Source organism: Theobroma cacao, chromosome 3 (genome assembly GCF_053813885.1).
Source record: "Theobroma cacao isolate CCN51 chromosome 3, ASM5381388v1, whole genome shotgun sequence".
NCBI lineage: Eukaryota > Viridiplantae > Streptophyta > Magnoliopsida > Malvales > Malvaceae > Theobroma > Theobroma cacao.
In genome coordinates, this window is record NC_142641.1 from 637,978 (window position 1) to 654,294 (window position 16,317).

At 32.5% G+C, this 16,317-nt stretch overlaps 1 protein-coding gene across 1 annotated transcript; it reads right to left on the reverse strand.

Moving 5' to 3' along the window:
* Positions 1–13,799: 13,799 nt before the first annotated feature.
* On the reverse strand, positions 13,800–16,317 carry LOC18603888 (polygalacturonase 1 beta-like protein 2). Its single transcript, XM_007036125.3, has 2 exons — positions 15,917–16,317; positions 13,800–15,819 (listed from the first exon to the last, which is right to left on the reverse strand). Exons 1-2 carry the CDS (start codon positions 15,962–15,964, stop codon positions 13,981–13,983), a joined length of 1,887 nt encoding a protein of 628 aa, XP_007036187.3. The 5' UTR covers positions 15,965–16,317; the 3' UTR covers positions 13,800–13,980.

The window sequence follows — 16,317 nt, forward strand, 5'->3', positions numbered from 1 at the left end:
CCACTTCATGGATTACTGGTTCTTTTCTTTATCTTCTTTATAATGCAAAAATAAATCCTCTGTTTCTAATGTTAGTTTTCTGATTGTGAACGCAAACAAAAGCTTCCCTGTCTTAATAGGCGGGCTACTCTTCCCTAGGTTGACCCTTGACCTTTTGACTGCTCTGCTCTCTGCGGCTCTACTGATTGGCTGAGCCTCCCCCCTTCTCCCTTCGATGCCTCACTCCAATTTCCTTGTACCCGCGCCCTCACCGACCAGCTTCTCTTTAGCTTTCCTTGTTATAATTTACTTGGTAAATGTAATTAATGCTCTATTTTCATCAAAGTCAAAGAGCAACAAACATTTAAAAACGAGAACGGAAGGGGTAAAAGATTAATTATATTTCCTATTCTCGTCAAAATTTTATTAAGTCCATTCTTTGATTTTATTATGCATAATCTTACTCTGTCATGATCATTGAATTTCATGCATGGACAGGTTACTTTCTTGCTGTACATATGGGGCCTTTTACTCTTTGTTCCAATAAATTATGGTTTTCTTTCTTTCATATTTCCAACTTGTTTGTCGGATTGACCATGTAATTAATTTCACTATTTGATAATCAATTGACTAAAAGGAAAAAAAAAATTGCGTTGGCCATAGTACTATAACAAATATAAAACACTGAATTTATTAGCCTTTCAAAAGATAATACTTTTGACAATTTGAACTTGCATTTGAAGCAATAAATTGTTAACATCAATTAGGGGTTTTTCCTACTATAAATTCTTAAAGTCGTGTTAAAGTTGTGTGCATGCGGTGTGGAATATGACTACGATAAAAGTACTTTTATCTGAATTTAATATAACTCTTACTCCATTTGAGCTTCTTTTGAATTATATCAGCCCGAACGAGGGGTTAGAAGAATTAAAACCAAATAAAGAATAAAGAATTGAAACCAATAATACTGCTAGCTAGGTGTTATTTGTCAAATCTTGAAATTCTTGTTTAATTCATTAAAATAATATATTCAATCTATATAAAATGGATTCAATTCTTGATTCATAAAATTAGTATCTCAATCCATGATGATTTAAATCCCAAATAATTTGGAACACTATGGGTCAAAGGGTTGTACCATTTTGCAGTTTTGATCTTTATGCATGGTAAATCCAATTCATAAATTGGTGCATGAAATATGTGCTGGTCATGGAAACAATTAAGACTCGCCATGTGATTTCACAAGAAAATTATATTATAACATATAAACTGTTCCTAACTTCAGAGTAGGTATCTATATAATTGTACATGGTATAGACTAAACCGATAAGATTACGATAATTATTTATTAACATAGATATTTAAATTTTTTTTATAATTTTGTGGTGCTCCGCAATACGTAAGTATCGAAGATAACTTCAATTTCCTGTTTACATAAAAACAATGGCTCTTTAAAGGGAAAAAGAATCATCACTAGCACAACATATTCCATAATCGGAAATTTCTGACATGTTTATAACACAATTAAATTCATCTCTTACCATATACATGTATAATCCCAAATTTTGTTAATTTGAGGGACGCGTACGCTTTCATTGTTGGGGACCCTTTGACTAAGGTATATCCAAAAAGAATTGGGTTCATACATATTTCCTAACTAGGCAACATCAAAATACATGACTTCACATGTATGTGTCGACTCTTTCCACTTACTTGCCAATTGATTTCTAGTCTAAATGGGGATGAAAATTGTCAAGATCCGGAACTCCCCCATCGGGCTCGTGACAACCGCTGCGAGGCCTCGACAAACATTCTTCACCCCGAATGCCGATCGAAACCCCGCAAGGCTCTCATATCAGCTTTCGCACTTCCCCGGTGAGCAATAGTTATCAAATAATCAAAATACGAAGGATTACAAATTATTTCCAAATCATAACATAACATTTTTTTTTTTGGCTCACAGGGACATTTTCGTTATTTTTGTCGAAAACCTCGAAACTTGCTAAAAATGTAGTAGGTAAGCCGAAAATATATATTTAATAATTTAAAAAAAATTAAGTATCTAAAACGTTCATTTGAAGTGAAAATTTGACCATTTGAATATAATAAAAATATTCAATAAAATAAACTATTTTCTTGTAAAATAATTTTCATAAAACTATCGGTATATAATTCTTATAGCGTAAAAGATAATTATATTCATATATACTATAAAGCAAATAACCAAACCATAAAATTTCTTTTACAGTGACACGTGGGCCTACATCTATCCAAAATGCATCGGAAGCTAGAAACCTACAGCTTTTACCGATTCGAGTCCAAATAAAGGTCCTTGTCAAAGTCAGCTAACTATGGAATTCCGAGCCTGAAATGTGAGGAAATGAGGGTGGTGAGATTATAAAATCCCAGTGAGTAAACAGATACCATCTAAACTATCTAAAGTCGAGTAAATGGAGACAATTAAAATAATTCATCATACTGTAATTTCATTACTTTTCAACTCATTTCAACCAAATAAAATCAATCCATAAAAATCGAGTAATCAACTTGGCTTATGAATTTCTTAAAACTTTGGCTCGTGTCAAAACTCATACTCGGTGATACCTTACGCAAGGCATCTAACCGAGTCCGTCAAGGCTATTAAAATTTTGTATACACTTAAAATATATTTTAGTTTGAGAAAAATACAGCCGTTCCTTGGAGTTGGCTGAGTTCCCCTTCACGTGGTGGTTTGGCATGAAGTAAACCCTAAGCTTTACCCTAGGAGATACCCTACTCGCTTCTCCATTCGAGGTAATAATATAATGGAGTTTACCGTGCCCCCTCTAATAGGCTGATCCACGAAACCCCCTCTGCAGTAAATAATTAATATATAATCCACCAATCAATAAAATTCATTCTAGCATGACATGGCAATTTATCGCAACCTAGCCTCTCAAGGCTGAATACACAGTATAAATAATTTTAACACCAAAATCAGTTTAGCCATTCATGCTCATTTATTATCATAAGTCATTCAATTCAAAACCATAAATTTGCAACACAAACTAGCAGTCTCCAATTACTCTATTTTCAAAACCAATATTCGATTTTTCAGAAAATTTATAAAATCATTTTATAAAATTACAATTTCTCTTAAAACATAGCAATTTACCATTTAAACCCATTTTCTATGAAATCAAACAGTTGTATAAAATTACTCTAAATAATTAAGACGATAATAAGTTCACTCACTGTTCTAGGAGTCATGTACTCCTAATCCCAGTCTCCAAGCACAATCTCTATACTTTTACCAGTGTACTTTGCTCACCACCTAGCTTGTTTCCTTGATTTCTTCACTTTTTTTTTTGAATTTTCACCTAGGTTTTCTTGTTTTTCCCTTTGTTCTTCCTCTCTTTCTCTCTCTTCCTTGCTTGGCCCACCATATGAAGAAAATGGGCTGATTTTATGCCTTTTTAATAAGAAACAATAAAATAATAAAGATATGACACATGTCATTTTCTTATTGGTCTATTTTTAAAATTTTAAATTTTTAATCCTTTTTATCTCCACCACACAATTAGTCAATGGTAAAAAATGAGGATAAAGGAAGACCATGTGCTGGAAAAATGTCCTGGTGGTGGAAAATTACAATTTTGCCCATTTGGTGGCAAAATTACGATTTTACCCTTTTACTCCAAATTATACCGAAATTAAAATTTTTCACTTCTAAACCTCAAATCTTACTCCAATAAGTCAAATTATACTCCAATAAGTCAAATGGGGCAAAAAAATTTTTTTCTAAAATTTTCATTTTGTCCCCAAGTGACAAATGACCATTTTACCCCTAGATAGCGAAAATTTCGATTTGACTCTAAATTGATCCTCGAACTCTGAATCACCATATTAAACCATTCTGGGACTTTAAAATTCTTAATTTCACCGTAAATTTTCTATTTGATCTAGTTCGAGGCTTAAATCAACTTTATTGTACCTCTAGGTACAATATCGACTTTTGTAAATTTTTCGGGACTCTCCTAACATGCAAACATGCTATCCATCACATGTATGTCATGATAAATATTTTTATAGAGTCGGGCTTGTCATCTTCTCCCCCACTTGGATCAACCATATGATCCTTCTTCTTGATTGACTTCGACATCTGACTAAATATTAATATTTTAATATTATTTTATTTTAAAAATTTTTTCTTATCTCCTTGGTACCCAAAATACCTTATTATGCCTCACTTGACTTCCAAATCGCCTTTTATCTCACAAATTCTCCTCCGATAAAATTATTATTATTTTATTATTATTTTCTCACTTACGAAATATTTTATCTTAAACTACTCCTTTCGTCTTTTATCACTTCTAAATATTTTAATTGATCTCAATTTGCATTCGATCAACTTTATTTATCACCATATCAAAGTATGGGGTATTTCAAAAAATGTAAATCAATTTGAAGTCTAAAAGAAGTGTTAGTTACGGATTTTCATTGGCTTATATAGGGTTGTCTTTCAAACACATGCAATCTTAAACAAGCAATCACCTTGACAAATGGACGGGATAAAATAATGATTGAACGCGAAATTTTAAAAAAACAGACAAAATAACAGTCAAATTGATAAAGATAAAAGTATCTTTTAAAAAAAAAAGACAAGAGACTCTTAAACTTTTGATTTTAACATTATTATGTAATAATTTCTCCTTCATATATCTGTCTTGTTTAATACTTTAATTATGATCGATCATGTTTAATACTCATACACATATATAAATTAAATAAAATTCTTCCTACTTTTCCTAAAAAAAAGAAAAGAAAAAAACACACACGATAGAGATTTCTCCATCCTTCTATAATACCTATGTTAGGAGCTAATCTTTTACTAAAGTTGCTGAATGTTGTTAATATTTTCAACCATCAACAGAACCAAGACGGTGATAACCGTTATTTTTTAATTTTTTATATTTTTATAAATTATTGTTATTTATATAAAATTTAAAATATACAATATGATTACTCGTTAATCATTTTTCATATAAAATCTTAAATCTATGATTTTTTTAACTTTCGGTAGAAGAACTCTGTCCTACAGACTGTGATAGGTAGCTTAATGGCCGTATTTTTGTCGTAGGTGCAAGGTATTCCTGCGGCATGTGGTGTATAGAGAGTCTATGTGTCACATGAAACAAGACTCATTGGGCATGAATCCCGGTTTGAGTTAAAATTGTGCAGTGCTTTCGTTGCAAGACAAAATCCAATTGCTTGTCAAGAAACAAAAAGGACAAAGTTACGACAGAAGCAAATTTTCTGAAGTCAAACCGGCGGCTTGATGTTTGAGTGCAACATGATGCACGCACCATCTAGAATCCTTCGCTTGTCAATTTGTGCTTCAAAAGTTACATGATGACCAAAATATAATTATAAATTTAATAAATATTATTATTTATTATAAATTTAATTATAAATTATAAATTTAATAAAACAGTAGTTCAAGATTTTTCATCAATCTTGAAATAAACAATTTCAATATTTTCAAATTCAGTGCAAAATTGAAATAAGAGAAAGTGGAAAAAAAAGAAAGAAGAAAAAAGTGAAAAAAAAACTGCTAGGAAGAAAATGACTTTTGTATTTTTGTTGCTTCCATCCATTTTTGATTTGGTCAAATCTCATAAAAAATTATTGGAAAAGTCCTTGCCAGATGATTTTATTGATGAATAGCAAGACTTTGTGTCACCTCCTAATGATTTCGTAAAAAAAATATTTAAGATGTTGCTGGAAAATTATTTTTCACTAATTGTGGAGACCTTAGGAGATGACTATAATATTTTTTTCAATATGATATGTAATAATTTTTTTTTCAATATGACGTGTAATAACTTTTTTTTCAACATAACATATTGTCGTAACGTGTGGGTCCGAGAACTCGTCCGCTAGACGCGAATGTGAAAACTCACTAAAAAAAATTAAACTAAAATTAAGAGTCGCCACCAATCTTTTTTACTAGGTACGATTGGTCACCTATTGACTCGATTCTAATTGATGAAAACTTAAATTAATTTTAAGCCCACCGAAAAGAACCTTAAACTGGTCTACGATTTTCTAAATCTAAGCTCGGGAGTACGGTTACGCCCGGGAAAGGATTAGCACCTTCGAGACGCCCATTCCATGAACGGTACCATTCTTAGATTATCCTATTAGGCTTTAATTTTTAAATTAGCTATATTTTCTGAGTTATTATTCACTTATTTTTATCTCCTATTTGACGTAAAATGGAATGCAAATACGAGGCAAGATGCATGACGTGAAAAAAATACCGGACGAATAACTTTTTATCGAGGATATTTTCTCGAATCCGCCTATCATACTGGTGGGACTCAGGGTATTCTCTCACCTAGGGAATTATCCGAGAAATTCGCCTTCGCAAATTTGATGAATAATTCTCATCATCGGAGTTATCGTACGTTTTTCTTTAAAAATAATGTTTTCGTGCATAATGAACCTAATTCGGGCAAAAGTCTTTTATTAAATATGTCTCTCGAGCCCTCCCATCATACTGGTGGGACCCGGAGATAACTTTTCACCTAGGGAACTTTTTCGAGAAATACTCGCCTTCGCAAGATCTCGGAAGATCCCATCATCGGAGCTTAAACTCAAAAACAGAAAAATTTATATGCAATGATATGTATGATGCAATATATATATATATATGCAATTATCTATATTTTTTAGTTATTATTAATTAATTATTATTTTTATTTTATTATATTTTTTATTATCATATTTTCTATTCTTATTTCTTATTATTATTTTTTCATACTTTACATTTTTTTGTTCTAAGTTCTTATGTTTTTCATTTATAATTAGACAAATTATTTATAATTCTATGTTATTTTAGTGAACAAAAATTTTATATTTTTTATTATACTATTTTTATTTTATATATTTTTATATTTTTATTATTATTATATTTTTCATAAGCAATCTTTTATTCAAACATAATGCCTAAGATCTTATTTTATATATATATTTATTATTATTTTTTATCTTTATCTTCACATTTTTTATAGTTTATGCCACTTAATATTCAATGCTTAATTTTAAATTAGTTGTTTTTTTTATTATTTATTTATTTATTTATTTATTTAATGTCATGTATATTGTATTTTTACAAATTAATTATTTATTATATGTTTGAATTATTATTATTTTTTATCATTTTTTTCATCATTTATTATTTATTTATTATTTTTATCAAGTAATTTTTTTGGTATAGTCAAACTCTTTATTTATTAAGAATTTTGAAATCTTGAAATTGAGACCCTCTCATCGTACTGGTGGAGCCTTGATTCGGATTCTGAACTTAGAGAATATCGGCCTGGGGTTGCGACTCCTCGCGTCCCCGACCGATCATCCCATCATCGGTATTGTTTACTTATTGAATAATTAAAATTTTTTCTCTTAACTAAAAAATGGTTAAAATTAAAAAAAATTATTTTAAAAATACTTTTTTTTGGAGAGTTTAAAAAATTATTCCTTTATTTTGCCACCACATAGTTTTATATAAATTTTAATAATTTACAAGAAAATTCAGTTATGCTGAGGTTGATTCCTTAATGGTATACTTTCTCCTGGTCCTGTTGATTGCTAGCACAAGAACTGTTGCATTTGCTTCTCAGACAATTCACACTGGAATTTCCTTCTCCAAAAGTACTACTGTACGATTTAATCCACACTCCAAAACTTATTCACACTAAAATGAATGAAATATATATATATATATATAAGAGATTTTCAATAATTAAAAAAAATTCAAGCTGATAGTATATCGTAATAGTAATTTAATAGAATTGTAATCATATAGTATCGTAATTTAATCCCAATACAACTATTAATCATTTTGCAAATTAGATTAATTAATTATCCCAAATGATCATTGTAAATTCAATAAACACCATTATTATTATTATTATATAATGAAAACTACATTAGATCATTGTTGACGAAAGTATGATTCATCTATTTTGTCACAATAGAAAATTTCTATCAATGATCATCCAGAACTGGGTGCAATTTGCTCCTAGGACAATTCACACTGGAATTTCCTTCTCCAAAAGTAGTACTTTTGACTTAATCCACAATTCAAAGCTTATTCACACTAAAATTGATTGGCGGATGAACTTGTTGTCTTTCTTGTTTGAGAAAACGTCTTCCATTTTTCCATGTATATGATAAACAAAATAACGTAAATAATTAAATTTGAAAAATTACTAACAAAGAAAAAACCCAATTAGGATGAATTTTCAAATATAGTCGTTACCCTTACATTATTTTCATTACATATATATATATATATATATATATATATATATATATATATATCGATTGAAATTAAAGAGGACATTTTATTAAATTTTAAAATTTGGAATTTAAGCCGGTGGAGGAAATTATTTTTATTCTCTAATTGTGTATAAGAAAACAAATACAAATATAAACAATCAAAGCTCGACTCTAACTATTATTATCTGTGGTAGGTCCACAAGTACAAAAGACTTTAATGTGTAAAAAGTTGCCTTTAGAAATTATACTCAAAATTAAAATTGATGTCATTATCTGGAAGATTAATTGTGAAGCTGGAATAATTAACATACATAGCCAACTTTCACCGTCCAATTTATAGCTAAACTATGTGCTCATACTTGAAAAGAGATAATAAATATTGGCCGGAAATTGACTTTGTGGATGAATCAAACCAGGTTCTAGGAACAAGTCCAAGTACTTTGGCACTTGATTACTACATGTTCATTTGCCAGCTAACTCTATCCTGTTCAGGATTTGAACATAATTCCCTTAAAAAGCCAGTTGACTTGTGACTGTTTCTAGTCACCAGTTGTTGTTCTTTGGTTTTTTTTTTTCGCCCTTAAGATGTATGATAAACATCTGAGGCTAAGAGTTGAAATGTTCACGTCTCGTTAGATCACCTACCTCTCTTCTTAGAAACATGTTTAATTTAAGTTTATTAAGTCATGAAAATGCTTATCTTCATAGTTCTGAAATCGGATCCGAGATGTTTACAAGTCGAGTTGATTTTGTATTTAAACATTAAGTTAGAGTCCAATTTGATTTGTTCAAAATTTATATCAAAACTCGATCGGAGGTGGGTTGGGCCAACAAGCGTGGGCACCCGACCCGAACACCTCTAAATAGGATGTCTCTTTTTTGAAAGGCGATTCAATCAATGCATAGATATCAAGGGTCAACAACTATGTTTAATTTGTGGATATTTTTATAATTAACACCTTAAACAGATTTCCTTTAAAATATTTTTAGACAAATCAGTGGCAATCTATTTCAAGCAAATCGCCTATTCACTCAACTAGGTATGTTTTGGGTCAAGCAAATTGGATATAACTTTCTATAAAGTATCAATTTGAATTCTCTTTCACATAAAAGTTAAAGAGTTGTAGCTTGTCATATGCACACATAGACCTGGCAAGTTTAGATATAAACGTTAATACGATAAGAGAAGATACGAGATTAAATAAGTTTGGATTTAGTCTTAGCATGTTTCGTGTCTGACAGATTTAAGACACGAAAATTTTCATGTCTTAACGTGTCATATACGAGTAACAAGTTTAAAACACATTTGAACACGTTTTATTAATCGTGTTATCGTATTTAAATTTAGTGTTTTAGCCTTACTTGAATAATTTTAAATAATCATTTTAATAAGATTTTTAAATTTTTTAAAAATAATAATGTAATTATGTCATGCCCAAATCCTAGTTTTAAATTTTGTTTTGTTATATTTGTTGTTCTTGTTGTTTTATTTTGTTACAATTGTTTTTATAATTATTGATTTTAAATTTAAATAATAAAATTATATTTAATTGTAAATATTTTTATTTAATTGTGTTAAACGTGTTATTAATCGTGCCTTATCATATATTGACATGTTTAATAAACGTGTCTAAAAGTGTCTTGTCGTGTTACACGATTATTAAACGTATATGTGTACGTGTTTCAAATTTAAGATACAAATAATATTCGTGTCGTGTTCATATTTAATATTAACGTGTTTCGTGTCTAATTGTATCTGACACGTTTAAGACATGAAAACACGAATTGCCAAGTCTATACACACATATACATATTCACGTGTATGTATGTACGAGTCGAATTTAATGACCGATAGTGACACAGAATCGTTTTCATGAGTTTTTTTTTAAAGTCTTTTTATTGTTTTTTGTCAAGTGAAGATTATAATATCGACTTAATTCGATATTTTGTATAATCTCATCTTTCATTATATACGAAACTATGCTTTTTAAGAGAAAAAAAAAAAACTCAAATTTAACTTAACAGGTGTTACCCTTTTTTAACAGTAAATTTTATTTTCCCTCATAAATATAGATGCTAATTAATTTTTTCTTTTAAAATTTGCATTAGCTACATTTTTCGATTGTCTCGTGGGAGGAAACATTGACCACTGAATTAACGTACGAAGTGATGGATTAAATTCTTACGACCCAAAGGCCAAATTTGAAAAAACTATCAGCTGGAGAAGAGATAATTTGATTTTATTCAAACTGAAAATAGGAAAACAAATGACTTTGACCCATCAATGGAGGGTATGCATATGCTGTACATAAAAGTAAGGAATGAAATGAATGAATTCAGCGTGGAAAACATGCAATGGTGTGGCCCTGGGTGAAGAGGCATCAATGATCCGATCCTTCCTTGCTGTTACTAGATGTTTATAGTCTGTCGCTCATCAATGACACAAGCAACAGCAGACCAGATGGGCTCAGACTATTGACAGACAGATCGAGACTTTGAGTACTGCTTTGGGTTGGTTGGCTGCCAAAAAAGTCTTACTACCATGCGGTTAACATGTTCCATGATGGCCGGAGCTCCCATTTCTCACAAGGAAAAGGAAAATTAAAACAAATTTAATTAGAATCTAGCTTGATAGATATACACCTATTCAAGAACTTAAGCATGGCAGTCGTTTTTTGATCAATTCAGCTGTAAAGTTTGAATATAAAAAACTTTTATCGAATTATTCAAATGAAATATTTTTCTTACCTTATATCGAAACTGAAAAAATCAAATTTAATTATTTCGATTTGTCGCATACTGCAAGTTTTATTTTAAATAGTAGGCTGGAAAAACAATGAGAATGATTTGTTATACAAATATAGTCCGCAATATTTGAAATTTTTCTCACTATATTCCAAGGTATTACTACTTGTTTTCGGGGACAAATTTGTACGGTGACAATCATTCGGACCAACTGTCTTGCAATTATCTTAGCTTTCTATCTTATACATATATTTTCATGACTTTATATATATATATATATATAAAAGAAATAATAAAATGGATATCATTGTCAATCATATAAATTCAAATTTTCAAGCTCCCCTAAAGTTATACATTTGACGTTTTGATGATGACAGATATCATGCCTTTATATATATAATGTGAACTTGGGTTTGCTTTTGCTGTAAAAACTTTGAATATATGAATGTAAACATTATACAAGAATTGGTAAATTAAGATTTAATATATTTATGTATTCTTTTTAAAATATATATTACGAATTTACATGAGAAATGTCTAAAAATCAAACCATTAGCTTGCCCCAATTTAGGCTGGACTTGAACATGGCAGTTTAGGCTGAAGTCTATCCTTGACTAACTTGATTAAAATTTTATTTTAAAATATATTTAAAAGTATTAAAATATTGATTAAAGTAATATTTATATTATTTTAGTAATAAATATTAGATAAATGGGTGAACGACCATGCTTGAACCTAACCTGACAAAACTCATGAACACTTGTAATTTACAGGACATTTAAATCACAATTTGGACTCTGCTTAAGTGGTACCAAACTCGATTTCAAGTGTCGAAAGGAAGTTATTGTAGTAGGTCTAGTAGATAAATAGCATTAGTATTTGTAGCTAAATATATATATATATATAACATTACTATATCTACCTATAGTCGAATACTTACTGTTAAAAGAGTGATAAATTAATTCCTATAATAATTAAGAGTGGTACCTACCTCTCCTACCGACCATATAACAATCAAGTTGAATACTTGTACAATGTTCATAAATGGGGCATTAAAAGACCCAAACTGTATAAAATTTGATATTGAAATACCCGACACATTTATTATACACATAATAATTAGAGGCAATGAAAAGGTTCCAGGTCCTTTTTTTAATTTTCCTCAGTATGTACTTGGTATTTATATATTTCACTGTCGACTGTATATCCATATATTGCTTTCATGATAATAGATCAATAAGACATTCATTAATTTAGTGATAAAATGGCATATAAAGAAATATTGATCTTAAAATTATTGATTTAATTGTGTATATATTTATATATATATACATATTAAATATTTTAAATATACTAAAATAACGTAAATAATGTATTGTGTATTGATGCAGTGACGTATTAGTTTAATTTTAAAATAGAATGTACAAGATGTAATATATTGTAATATTGTGATCGTAGATGAATCAAATTAATAAAGCTTAAGAGTTAAGATATTACAAATAATGTCTTTTTTTGTCAGAAAAAATTTGTCATGTTTTGACAGAAAGTTATTTTTGATAGAATTTAATTATTTTTGACGAAAATTTCAATTTTTTTTTTAATGAGGCAGAGTAAAAAAGCTAGCCATAACTCCATGCCAGAGGTGAAGGGTGGTGCTGAGCCCAATAAAAGTAGCTGAAGTAAAGTTCAGTGTCATTGAGTTACGGTGAAAAGGAAAAAGCAATACATGAAGGAAGAAAAAGAGAGAAAGAAAGCGGTAAATTAAATGAAGATGTTGTAGTAAGAGGGATGATGGAGAATGGGTGGCTTAATCAGGACTCAAACTTGGTGGGTGTGGGGGCCGGGGCCTGGACAGGCCCTCCTCCTTGCACTGAATCTGCAGCCTTTGTAGGAGTAATGCTCAATGCTTGTGCAGTTACGCCATCATCAAAAACTCAAAAGAGCATCAAGGGAGATTGAGGAAGTAGCAAGCAGCACTTTGATGGTGCATGTTTTTGTCCTTTTCTTGGGCATCACACAAAGCTGAAAGCTTGCAAGTGGAAATTGATGCTGTCTGGCTGTCTCTTTTGAGTGCATCATCAGTTGGAAACAACACGCGCACCTTTATCAGCAGCTAAGCAAACCCTTTTCACTATTCATCATGCTGAGTCAGGAATCGGCACACAAATTTGGCCAATGGCCATGGATGGATGGACTGGAGAATGTTTAGCATTTAACACAGGCCAGCCTGAGAGCAAAGTCCCCATCCCTTCCCCCCCACCTCCCAGCCAAGGATTTTGTTCAGTCTAAATCCAGCCTTTAACTGTCCATCTTTTGGCAGTGGAAACTGGAATCTTACTTTTGTTGGATATCTTTGTCCGAATCAATGTTATGTTCTAGTTCTACACTCTGTCCTTTCAACTGTAAAATCAAAAGGGTACATCTTTGCACCTCCCAGGATTCTTCAGTTTGCCCGCAATAAATCAATGAATAAATAATCATAAAATTTTCAACAGGCCTTAAAACTTTTCTCTGTGAGAAAAACTGACAGATTAAATCTTAACATGGTAAAGACCGTGGGTAAGAAGTAGAAACAAAACAAACCAAGGTAGCAGAAAGATTTAACAAGATCATTCCTTAAATTATAACAATATACACCGAATGTTATTTTACTCTTACCATCAAAGAGAGACAAATGTCATAAATGTAGGTATCTGGGAAATAATAGTTTTGTTTCCTGCTGCCATTACTCGAGGTCCATAGACAGTAAATAACTGCACTTTATGGTAGTAGTTAGGCTTTTATGCTTTGATTTGAGGTTTGGTACGGTAATTTCATTTACTGAACCAACCAAGAACTTCATAGGTTACAGCAATACATAGATATTAGAAGGGAGAAAAATGCATATAAATAGTATTTCCACCAATGAACAAAAGCAAGAAATTTTGTCTTTCAACTAGCTATTGTCCAAGTCATGTCATTCTGAAAGATCCAATGGCAGACTTCAATCCGCCCAGGGCTTGACCCCAGTGCCACAAAGGCCCCATGGCTCGGGCTCCAAGTTGAAGTGTCAAGATGACAAATGGCAACACCGTGATTAATCTTGTCTTTGCTTTTGACATCAAGAATTTCAGCCTCATAAACCCTGACTTCGGGAACTGAATGGCAATAATAGAGTAGGTACGGGTACAAACTCTGATGGCAAGACACTGATTTCGTCACCTTCCCACCGTTGATTCCTTTGATTTTTCCTAACATGATCTCTTGCTTGGACCCCTCCACATTTTCTGTTGTTCTGACCGCAACATTTTGGCCCAAGACCAATGTGGCGAAGTCAATCATGTCCTCCACCGACCCGACGCACCGTTTGGTCTCACCTTGGCTCGGGGGCCTCTCGCATTCAGCCAGCGCGTTGATAAGCACGCGCTCCATGGTTGAATTCTCAGGTGCTCCAAAGATTTCCCTAAGGCTGGGCAGTTCAGAGGTTGAAAATGGTAATTTTGACAAAACCCCACGGGGCAAAAACGACCTTTTCGGCATTTTATCTCTGATGTCGGGCATCACCATGACATTCCCCTGCTTCAACATGGACTCCCTGAAGAATTTACCCTGCTCAACCCATCTATTTACAGAAACGCCACTGCTACGTGAAGAAGCTATTTCTCTAGAGCTTGAGTTCGTGTACCCGGCGAACGTGACACCCTTTTTGGCATAATCTTTGAACGAACGGTCCAAACCATAAATTTTGAACCCGATCGAGGTTGAACCGGTGGAACCTTTCCCATACTCTTTGAATGTATCATTTCCAACATTGAATGATTTCCCATAATTTGCAAAATTCACTTTCCCGGAATTTGAATTCCTTGCGTAAGATTGAAAAGAATCATCTCCAACATTGGCAGAATCTCGGTAGCTAGTGAAGCTATTGGTCCCCGCGTTAGCAGCCAAATCATAGCTTTTAAAGTTGTTATGGGGATTGTTACCTGAGTCACCGTACGCTTTAAACGAGCTGTTTGGTGCGTTCCCCAGCTCCCCATACCCTGTAAAACTCGACCCGATGGTGTTTGCATTATCACTATAGCTAGTGAACTCAGCTGGAACTGCATTGCCGTTCTTGCCATAGCTAACGAATGCTTCCGACCCTGAGTTTGTCTCGCCGCTATAGCTTGTGAAAGAGAGCTTATGGTTGTTGCCATCCGAGTCATACGTGGTGAATCGGAGGTTTGGCACGTTAACTCGTTCCTGATAGTTATTGAACCCGCCAGAGCCGCCCGTGGCGCTGGTGCCATAGTTGGTGAAGTTGTCAGTAGCAACATTGGCGTCCTTGGCATAGCTTGTGAACTCTTCTCTGTGGCCGTTTGAGCCCCTGCTGTATTTCTTGAACGATTCGTTGGGAGTATTTAACTCATCCGAGTAGTTCTTAAACGAGTCAACCCCTCCGAGCCTTGACGTGCCATAACCTGTAAAGCTTTTGCTGGAATAGACAGCGAAGTTTGCATCCTGGTCACGCTTGCCGACAGCGTCAGGTTCCGAGGAATCCTCAAGTAAACAGAAGAGATTGGCTAATGAACAGAAAGATTCAATATGGGAAGACAAAGACTTTTGAGAGGCGAGTTTGGTGAGCTTCGCCAAGTCAATGGCGTTCAATGGAGAAGCTTTGGAGATAAGAAATGGCGGCTTTGGAAGATTATTGGAAATCTGCTTGTTCCAGTAACGAATCAGGGAGGCTCTCGCTGTAAATGGGCTCTCCTTGCTCTTCTTCCCTGTGCCTGTAGAATAAACTTGCACCACCTGAAAAAAGAAAAAAAAAAAAAAACCAACTCCACATTAATGTAAAGAAAAATATTATAGCAAAAACAAAATCAGGGGAATTTCTAGCTTTTCTTACATTGGAATATGAGAGAGACAGGAACAAGAATAGAAAGAAGATCTTCATGTTGTTTTTTTGTTCTCAATTCCAATACGAGCCGGTGGGAAGAGACAGTGGTCTGTGTGGAGAATATATAACCGGCAGGGGCTTCCCTTCCCCTTTCTCCCTATCTTTGCCTTAATTTTCTCTTTCTTTTTTGTGATAGGTTTTACTTTAGGACAATAAAGCTGGTCGGGCTGACCAAACATATAGATATTAGTTTGAACGGGAGGGTTAAAAGGAAAAGAACGATGACAAGATATAAAGAAGCTAAAAGCTTGCAAGAATTTAGCAGTCACTCATCTTTTCCCCCGGAAGAGCTTAGCATTTGAGATTCAAACAATGAACTTCACAAGTTCAAGAGATTTCTTATTTGCAAA

What these genes read in the sequence shown, in the direction of transcription:
- LOC18603888 (XM_007036125.3), bottom strand. Translation starts at nt 15,964, where the DNA reads ATGAAGATCTTCTTTCTATTCTTGTTCCTGTCTCTCTCATATTCCAAT. An exon ending in TGTCTCTCTCATATTCCAAT is followed by an intron (nt 15,820 to 15,916) that starts GTAAGAAAAGCT and finishes TTCTTTTTTCAG; the next exon opens with GTGGTGCAAGTTTATTCTAC.